The sequence below is a fragment of the Heliangelus exortis genome, chromosome 12, assembly GCF_036169615.1.
Source record: "Heliangelus exortis chromosome 12, bHelExo1.hap1, whole genome shotgun sequence".
NCBI classification, from domain to species: domain Eukaryota; kingdom Metazoa; phylum Chordata; class Aves; order Apodiformes; family Trochilidae; genus Heliangelus; species Heliangelus exortis.
In genome coordinates, this window is record NC_092433.1 from 2920599 (window position 1) to 2930835 (window position 10237).

At 40.9% G+C, this 10237-nt stretch overlaps 1 protein-coding gene across 1 annotated transcript in view; it reads right to left on the minus strand.

Moving 5' to 3' along the window:
- Positions 1-2570: 2570 nt before the first annotated feature.
- The window catches only part of RAF1 (Raf-1 proto-oncogene, serine/threonine kinase), a 44748-nt gene continuing 37081 nt past the window's right edge, over positions 2571-10237 (minus strand). The window contains exons 15-19 of the mRNA XM_071756442.1: positions 9743-9789; positions 8248-8366; positions 6556-6687; positions 4702-4836; positions 2571-3768 (exon numbers count right to left, since the gene is read on the minus strand). Of these exons, the coding sequence (XP_071612543.1) occupies positions 3628-3768; positions 4702-4836; positions 6556-6687; positions 8248-8366; positions 9743-9789 (574 nt within the window). The 3' untranslated portion in view covers positions 2571-3627. The remainder of the gene's footprint in view (positions 3769-4701; positions 4837-6555; positions 6688-8247; positions 8367-9742; positions 9790-10237) is intronic.

The window sequence follows — 10237 nt, forward strand, 5'->3', positions numbered from 1 at the left end:
AGCAGCTCCCAGACCTCAGCCACCCCTTTGTTTTTTCAGGTAAAGGTCCAGAAGGTGCCAGGTATTGACACATCTCTTCTGAGTTAATGGAATGAGAATCCTAGAATCAGAATTCCTAGAGGAGCCCAGAATTAGGGGTGAGAAGATCTTTAATACTGTACCAACCATGGAATTGTTGCTGACTTTTTGTTAAAACTTCAAATTCACATTTGCGTTGCAAAAAGAGATTTGCAGTTTGATAGAAATAATTAAATCTGCTGAATGATTTGTAGTAATTTTGCCATTAATCTAAAAACTCAGTCTGAACAGCACTGACCTGGCTGCTGAGTGCCAGGGCCTTAGAACTCTGGGGTCCAGTTTCCCCCTGCACAACCTTAAATGAAACCCAGGGAAAACTCAAGCAGCTGGAGAAGGCTGCATGCCCAGGAGAGGTCACTTGTCTGCTGAAAACTCAGAAAAAAACCCACATTTTGGAAACCTTGATTGGGGGGACAACCAAAATTACTTGTATTGTGAAGCAAAGTATATTTAGAGGCACAAAAAAAAAAAACCCTGACATCATCAAACAGGGCACTGCTGCCAGGGGTAAGAACTGAAAGCTGGGTCACTGTCATAAAGCAAACAGCAGGGACTTCCAGCTGGGATCCAAACCATTCAAATGGCCCCAAATGAGTGCTGCTTGGCATTTATGGGTCAAAACTGGAGCTGAGAACTGTTCCAGGTGGGAATAACTGCTTTTCTCCAAAGGTTTCATCAGAACAGGGAGAGCTGCCCCATCTCACTGGGTCCCTCACATTCTGCTCTGACCCAGAAAGTCTCACTCCTCCACAACCATTTCCTCCCCAAAGTTTTTTTTTTGTAACAATTGGACAATCTGACTTCCCATGAAGTCAGCCCTTAATTTGTCACTTTCTGTAACCACTTACTTTTCAGCTGCTCTTGTAAACTGGTGAAGATCTTGCTCTGGTTAAAGTCTTGTTAGTTTAATTGCTCAGCACTAATTACCAAGGTGAAGGGAAATGATGGCTGACTGAGATGGAATTCTCTGAGCTGGATGTTCAGGAGCACTTGCCTGGACATCCTTTCTACCCCAAAACACATAAAAGCCCCTCACCTCCCCACTGAAGCTTCCTTCTAGCTCATCTTCCACATTTTTTTTTTTTTCCTTCCTCAGGACTATTTTCAGTAATAAAAGATACAAAAATACCCCACCAACAACCTCAGAGAGGATATTCTTGATCTTAAACAAGACAGTTCTGGTTTGCTTTGCCCCAAGAAGACATAAACCAGGTACCAGTAGTCTGAAATGAAAAAGGTAACTTGTTTTCCCAAGCTACCTGGGAACAACACAAAGAGAAGTTTTAATTTAATTTAATTTTAAGACTTAAAAGCTCAGAACCTTTTACATTGTCCATATAGCAGCTTTCATCTAATTTGACATTAAGTGCTGGTCAAAATAAGCTCATTAAAATATTTTCATTTACCAGGACAAACATCTCATTTAAATACTAGGTATTAATAGTTGCTTTTTTGGAAATCAGAGCCAAAGTAAAGCTTACCTTTTTTTTTTTTTTTAATCCCTTCTTAAACTTTCTTATGATAATGAAGCTGGGATGAGATATAACTGATGTTTAGAGAGGGCTGCAGTTAAAATGCCAACAATATTCTTAAAAATTGTGCAGACCAACATGGAACAGTTTCCTCTAACCCTGAAACTACTTGTTAGCAAACAGATTTTATGGTCATGCTCAATAATCACCTAAAGATTAATATTCCACCCTCCTGATGATGTTACCCCACATTCTGAAGACCACCTGGATGGTATTTTTTTTAAGTGTAGGTTCCTCCCTTCCTTTCCAGAGGCACTTGGTGAGTTTCTGCTTGCTGCAAACAAGCTCCAGTGGCTGTTTGGAGATGAGAGGCAGTGAAGAGTTGCACATTAAACTGTCAAAATTCAGAGCAGGAGTATTTTGCCTTGCAAATGTTCAGCAGCAGGTGAGGTACCAGTGGTTACAGCCCTCCTGTCTCTTCCCTCACTGGAGCTCAGCCTGGGACAGGAGCCCCTGAGCTGCAGACACACAAACACAGCCCCAGGCTTCCTCTCCAAGAATGGAAACTTGGCTTCCATCCTTTCCCTAATGAATGCATTTAAACAGAATGGTATTTTTTTAAAAAAAAAATCAATTCTTACATTAAAGCACCTGTTTTTTTGCCATCAGTGGAGTTCAGCCAAGACAACACATTCACTGCTACCTAAACATCAGGTTCCCAGAGGATAAAATGCAGAGCAAAGCCAGTGCTGTTCAACTGCTTGACAGTTCCTCAGTGTGGGCCTCTTAAGCAGATGCTGCTGAAAGATTAATAGAGCAGAATTAAAACCATCTTTTAAAGGAAGTGATTGGAAACTTACAGGTCATCATATCAAGTGTGTTTGGACTTCAACTGCTCTTACTTATCCCAGTAATTTTTTAAAAAAGCCTCCAGAATGTAATTTTCTGAGCTTTTCAAATCTAGATGTACATTCAGAACTGCTCTTAACTACATTAAATGATGACATGGAATCTTAAAGCTAAAATTTAATTTATTTTATTAAAATAAGATAATCAGAGGAACCTCGGCTTACAATAAATGCATTTTCTCAGGAGCAATAAAAACAAAATTAAAACCCAAATCAGCAAGAAAAACTGTATATGCTCAGTTTCCTCTTGATAGTGCATCTCTTGGAAGACAGCTTCAGATGGGATGAAGACTATGCTCATTTTGCAGAAGAATATGGATACTGTTAATTAGCCTTTTCTCAGCCACACAGCCCCTCTTGCCACACTTACCACCTCCTTGGGCTGCAAGAAACAAGTCCATAGTACCAAGTAAGCTGCTGAATTACTGCAGGTGACCATAGCAGGACTGGCTAGCTTCCTTCTCTGAGCACTACAGTTCAGAATATACTCCATTCTTTTGCAAGAGTTTTTCTTCTATGTGCAAAACTATTGCAAAAACTATTTTGTGTTGAATTAGCATTTTAACTTATTTTCATTGGCTTGATGAAAGCTCTTAGGCAGGAGCTGATTTCCAGAAAGTTTTTGGTTGGTTTTTTTTTGTTTTGTTTTGTTTTCTCTTCCCTCAGTCTCCTTTGCAGATACCCACTGCAGGCAGAACTCCCCCAGCTGGCAGTGGCAGATGGCACAGGGCAATCCAGGAGCACCATAATGCACTGTCCTTCCTCCAACACCCAGGCAAGCCAGCCCTGCCTGTAAAAACTACCAATTTATCAACAGATTCAAATCAATCCAGAAACACTGCCAAAGAAACATCCGTTGCTTCTGTGTATGGGGGAAAAAAAAAAAAAAAAATAAGGCTCAAGTGCATCTATTAAAAAAATAGTAATAGATCTCTTGATTTATGGTCTGTTAACTATCCCAGTAAAAGAAACTGTAGAAAAAAAAGGCAACGTGGAGCTGTGTCCCTGCAGGGTAAGAACTGCAGAAATCCTTAGCAGCTTGTTCTTAAAACTGGGACGCAGATAATCCTGCTGGCACTGATCCTGTACACTGAGGCATTCCAAGCACAACTTGTGTTACTCCTGTTCCTTTCCCGTGGCTGGGGAGGAGCCAGGCAGGGTGCAGGCTCCTAGAAGACAGGCAGTCTCGTGGAGGTGAGTGTGCAGGAGTTGATGTCCTCTGTGTGGGCAGCGCGGTGCAGGGATGGCTCCGAAGCACTCCGGTTGATTTTGGGTAAAGAATGTTGCAACAATTCAATGGAGGAAAGTATCTGAGGGAAACACCGAGGGAAAAGAAGCCCTGTTAGACAGGCAGCTCCTCCTCTTTTGGTGCTGAACCTTCAGCTGGGACAGCTTCAGGCACATCTGTAAGGGCAGCACGTGGAGGCACGGAAAGGCGCTCTCCAGGAATCGCCCGGTGTGAGCAATCAACCCCTGGCTCCAGGTGTTGTTGCCATGGGTTTCAGAGGTTGGGAGGACATTTTTCAGGAGCTGACAGACCTTAGGATCAATGACCAAGCATCTGTCCAACTCTCCCAACAGAGTAACAGGGGTAGAGTTGCACCTTCTGCCTAGCAGTCTGTTTTCAAACCGTTTCAAATGAGCTTTTTAAAGAACAAAACTTCTGCTTGATTGTAACTGCAGAAGTTGTGTTACCAAAACCTGATTATATTTCATCCTGGAAAGTACCTTCAACATCCTCATAATGACAGGAAAAGGTAAAGCATTCTTTGTCAAGATACCCAAAACTGCTGCATGACTTTACATCCCCCAGTGGAGTTTGTTTGCTTGTTCATAGTTGTGAGGGAAGGAAAGGAGGACTGGGCTCTCATTTCCCTCCAACCCACACTAAAATAAAATGTAGATACAAAGAGAGATCTCATTCTTATTGTGTCAGGGTTGGTTTTTTGGTTTGTTTTTTTTTTTTTGCTTATCTCTAAAATGGTTCAGCTGTTGAAAGCAAATGGCTCTAATGTTAGTCTGACACTGCTTCAGCCTGCACGTATTTTTAATGACCTTACAGGAACTTGGTACAATCAGAATTACAAACTGCCTGAGGGAGCCAGGTTATGAAAAATACACACATGAATAAAGACAAAAATAGGAAGCAGGCTGCACTTTATATAAACCACCTCTATTTGTGCAGAATGTTTCACCTATTAATGACTACTTGTCAAAAACTTGTATGTAGAAAACACACTTACTTGTGGAAACAGAGGTCGTTCTTCCCTGACTTTCTTCAGACAATCTGCTACAAGTCTCTTCATTGCTTTGGGGCAGTTCTTGTACAATTTACTGAGGTCTGGAGAAGCATACCCTCGGCCCACCATGAAAATAATCTGAAAAAAATCAACAAGCAAGTAGCAGAAAATGGAAGTTGTACAAGTTGTTTCACTGGCTGATGGCTTTATTGTTCAGCTTTATTGTCCCAAAGTGAAGCAGAGCTGCCTAGGTTTGTCCAGATGAGTTCAACCAAACCCACAGTCCTGCTTTTGGGTAATGTCAGAACCACAGAATGCCCAGCTTGGAAAGGACCTTGCAGATCATCTCCTCCAACCCCCTGCCATGCCCAGGGACACCTCTCATCCAGCCCAGGTTGCTCAGAGCCTCATCCAACCTGGCCTTGAACACCTCCAGGCAGGGGGCAGCCACAGCTCCTCTGGGCAATCTGTTCCAGTCCCTCACCACCCCCCTGCTGAAGAACTTCCTGAAATCCAGTCTGAACCTTTTCTCCTTCAGTTTAAATCTGTCTCTGCACACTGTTGTAAAAAGTCCCTCTCCAGCCCTCCTGTAGCTTCCATTCAGGGATTGGAAGGCAGCTCTAAGGTACCCCTGGAGTCTCCTCTTACTATTTGTCTTTCAAGACAAAAAGATGTTATTACTGTCAGAAAACACATTTTTCTGGTTTAGTCCAAGTTGATGTGGTCATTATTCAGGTTTTTCATCAGCTCCCAGTAACCTTCATGGTTGACTATGTAGTACTGATAATGGTCTGGTAAAATCATGGTGGGTTTGGTTGGTTGGAGTGAGTTTGCTTGAGGGTTTTATTGGGGGGGAGGAGGGGTAAACCAGAACTAACTGTGCTATTCTTTCTTTTTCAACTCATGTTGTCTCAGGAAAAAAATAATATAATGTCTCAGCATTGTTCTCCAGGAAATCTCTATCCATCCCTGGAAAACCTGAGGGTCCAAGTATTGCATGGTTTTGACAATAATGATTATTAAAGCATGGATGGAGCTTCAATATTATGAATTAAAACACACTCCAGTATCCTAATTTGTAGGTAATTTTAGAAAATAAGAGAAAACTTTCCCCAACAGAAGTGGGGAAACAGCCTCTCCTACTTGGGAAACAGACTATGCAGCACAACAGTGACTAAAATCTAGTGGTTTGTCCCCACAGCCACACTCTTCTGATTACAAAACCTTAATTTAAAAAAAACACAAACCACAGCTGAGGATCAGCAGAGCAGAGATCAAAAAGATCAAACAGTCTTAAGTTCATGCCCTGCAAAATGAGGCAGCCCTTAGACTTGTTAAGCCAGAAAAAGCATTCATGTAAAGAGAAGAGTTGAGGTTTCTGTCCTTGATGTGCTGCTTGGTAATTACTGGTTAACTGGTAGAACACAACTTGGTAAAGACAGAGCCACACAAACTGACACCCAGAACTAAAAGGTTTGACAGCAGCCACTCTTTTCCACTTAGTAAAAGCACAGAATCCAATCCTTGTTAATAAAAGAACAGCAGATTTAGCACAACAAGGGAAATGTCCCCTATTTAAAAATATATAAACCAAGGTTTTACTTACATAGCCAAGCTTTAACCCACAAATAAACAAACAGGGCACTCAAAATGTTTTTAAAAAGGAATTATTTTCTTTTTTTAGTAACTGTCAATATTTAGGTAAACATTCAACTCCACAGATTTACTGATGAAACAAATCACATTGCCAACATTTTGATTCTTATGTTGTGTTTCTCTTGGATCTTTCCTTTTTAGAGGACAACAAAATGTCCTGTGGCCAGAAATAAAATGCAGGATTCAAAGAATGTTTCTTACCTGATCTCTGTTGTTTATGTGGGAGTATGGCAGCTCTCCTGTCATTAGTTCATATAATACTATTCCATAGGAGTAGACATCTGACTGAAAGCTAAAGGGGTTGCTGTCCTGCATCCGTATCACCTCTGGGGCCTGTAAAAAGAGGGAAAAACAAACAAATTATGAGCAACACTAACACAGAACTTAGAAATGGAAAGGGCAAGAAAAGGGGAAAATATGTGGAAAGCAGGAGTGAGCTCAACCAAGAACCACGGAGCAAAAATACCTCAAAAGTTTTGATGAGTTTCACCTAAGGATGTGGAAAACTCAGGCTGTGCTACTCTACATCTTATTAAAAAAAAAAAATCAATGCAACTGAGAGTAAAAAAAAAGCTTAGTTATAGTACAACAGTACAGCAACAAAACCTCAGTAAGACATTCTATCAACTTTCAAGGAAGCAGAATCAGCCTACACCAACTTCTATGTAATGACAACTCCACACAGATGGCCCTCAAATGATCAAAATGGGGGGAAAAAGTACTGCAAAGAGCAAAAAAGCAGTTGGGTTTTTTGTTTCCCAAGACCCATTTCATATACATAGGCTTACCACTAGGAAAGTCAGTTTTAAATCCTGTTCTGGAAAGCTGTGAAAAGGTTTAGCTATTTGTATTTTTGTTTTAAAGGGGAAAATAAAGAAAGGTTTCTGCTTTTGTAACTTTTTTTTTTCCAGGTGCATAGTGTTTTACAGGTCACCAAAAAATCTTGGCCAAGCATTCTGTGGCTCTTAATGAACACTTCCCACTTTTCCTCAAAATATAAATACTTAGTAACTAGGAAGGCTGCATGCCCCAATAATTGAGGGAATTTTTTAAGAAGGAAAACCTGTTTTAAGTAACACCTGCAGCTCTTTCAGTGCTCACTACAGGAACATTTACAATGTACTAATACACACTTCACTGAAGGAGATGCCACAAATGTTGCTGCGTGCCCTGTCCTGGCAGCTACAAAATAATTGATCAGTTTACATGCTGAATTTAAATAAACTGCATGGTATTAACAGAAATGGCTGGAGTGAAGCTTCATCAAAGTATTTTGAGTGCCAAACAGGACATTCTAGCCTAATTTAAATGTGTTTTAACCTGCTAGTGGGCACTGTTCTATTTTTTCCATTTACTTCACTGAAGTCTCCCATCTGAAAAGCTGCTGAAGAAATTTTCTCCAGGTGAGTTTTGGGATGAAGCTTGAGGAGCTGCCTTGTAAGTTCCAGCAGAAGTCATACATGAAGGCAATTCTTGGGAATGTCCTTTCCAAAGGAAACCATCTGCTGCAGGTATGGATCAACAGGGGCTCAACAGCAACACTAAAGCTCTCCAGTGGGACAAAGCCACTTGGGGAAAGAGAGGGTGACAGCAAGAGAAAGGCTCTCTCTTCCCTCAGAACAGCTCCTTGCAGTTCCACTGCCAGCCCCAACTCTGCCCTAAATACTTAAAATAACTCCAAAAATCAAAGGGAGAATGGACAATAAAGCATTCCAGCACTTGGCTCTTCAATTTTAATTTCTCCCACAACTGGAATAAAAGCCTACACAATCCTAACAGCATGTGGTTGATTCATTTTTGATTTTTAAAGCTTTAAAACAGCATTCAACAGACCAAACAGCTCTGGCAGGAAGGGAAGGCAGCTGCTCACAACCAGGGACACATTTTGCTCACCATCCACAAGATTGAGCCAGTGGGCTGCTCCACCTGCTGAGATCCACTCCACCGGGATTTTACAGTTGCCAGACCAAAGTCTCCTATTTTCACTGTGAGACCTTCATGAAGAAATATATCTGGATATTTGTTAAAGAAATTCTGGAGACAACTTGAGTAAACCATTCTGAGTTTGCTGACATGATGACAAAGTGTCTGGTTAGGTTATCACAAATGCCAGCCAACTCTCCAGGAACGTTGCTGATTATTATTTTTTTTTAAACCTGCCACGAGTTGGGTATAAATAGAGAAAAAGTCATTTTATGGCATCCATATTCACAGAGTTAACATTTAAAACTAAAGAAGACCAGGTGTTCCAGCATGATTTGGACATTTTTACCTCTGAGGTGAGTTAGAAGTTGACTGTGTTAATTAACACCAAGAAGTGCAGATACTTGACTGCACAGAAACGACACAGAAGTCCTCACAACCCAAAAAACAGAACTGAGAAAACAAAATTTCAACTAGAAACAAATATCAAAACCAAACCAAACAGAGCCCTCTGGCAGACCTCCTGAGATTTAACTACAATTTACCTGTTGCAGCTGGAAACACACACACCTGTACCACCTACAGTCTGCCTGCTGAACAGATTTGCCTGTGAGGACTGAGCTGGCACTTCCTTTGCTGGGGTTATTCTAACAAAGTCTCACCTGCCAATTTCACAAAAGAATGTTTGAAGTTCAAAAAGATGATTCAGGAATATAAAATTCTCATTTGTGTGTCAGGAAAAGATTAATTATTTCACAAAATTGGTCAGCATTATCAGGAATTACAAACTCCTGACTGCCTACTGTAAACTAAGAGAATTATTTTCAGCTGATATTAGGAACCCCCTCTCCTTATGGAACTACCAAATCTGGAGTATTTTTTAATGATGGCACTTGCAAGGAAGTTACAGCTTAACAGATGCTCCTCTTGGCAACTTCAAACCCAGACATTTTGAGAGGCAAAAGACATCACAACGTTTTTACTCCATATGCTTTACTACATTTATATTTTTGCAAGAAACACAGTGGCAAAAAGTAGCCTTTTCTTGAGCTTAAAGTAAGATTTTTGGCTTCAGTTCTGCCACTCATGTGAAGGAGTTTTAAATTCATTAAAAAATAGAGGAGAAATGGTAACAAAGCCACCTCCATCAGCATGCACACATCTTCCCACCAAGTAAAGAGTGCAGCTTCTCTCCACCAAGTGGATAACAGGGAATTGCACAAACACCATCTAAGTAAAATAAGAGACTTCTAGAGCACAACTGTTGTATTTCTTTATCTTTATCTTTATCATAGCTGGTGAGCAAGCACGTATAGAAGTCCTTGCAAAATTTCTTGCACATCAGGAGGAATTCTCACTAGCAGATGTATACATCTGGAACAGCTATTTCCACCCCTCAAATTACTCCATATTAACAACCACTCAGTCACATTAAAGGAAACATGATGAGGTTAGGAAAGGATACTGTTGGATTTCATGTCTCTGTGGATGATATTCTTTGCATGTAAATAGCTGTGAAAGAAAAAGGAGAGCAGTGTGATAAGAGGCTGTTCACACAGACACTGGGACAGTTTAAACAACAATTGCCTTAAGCATTAAAGAAAGTGGAAGAAGAAAGTAAACCTGAGGAAAAGGAAGAGAAAGAGTGGCAGCACTGCTATGCCATGGTATCATGTTCTAGAGAATGGGTGCTGCTCTCAAATGCATGAAGTCTGGGCACTCTGCTAAGGTTTAGTGTTTATTTGCTTATTTGGAGTCACAATACATGTGCCCAGTTCTCCAGGTGTCTGACTGGAACCCTGGGTCCTGATCTACAAGATGGATGAGCACTGAAAGTGTCAGACCATACCAGCACCCTCTGTGCTACAAACATTGTAGTATGTTCTGAAAGAGGAGTGAGGAGTCAGTGTGTCAGGATTAGGCACCTGCAGAACCCTTCCAAAACAGATCTGTGTGTGTA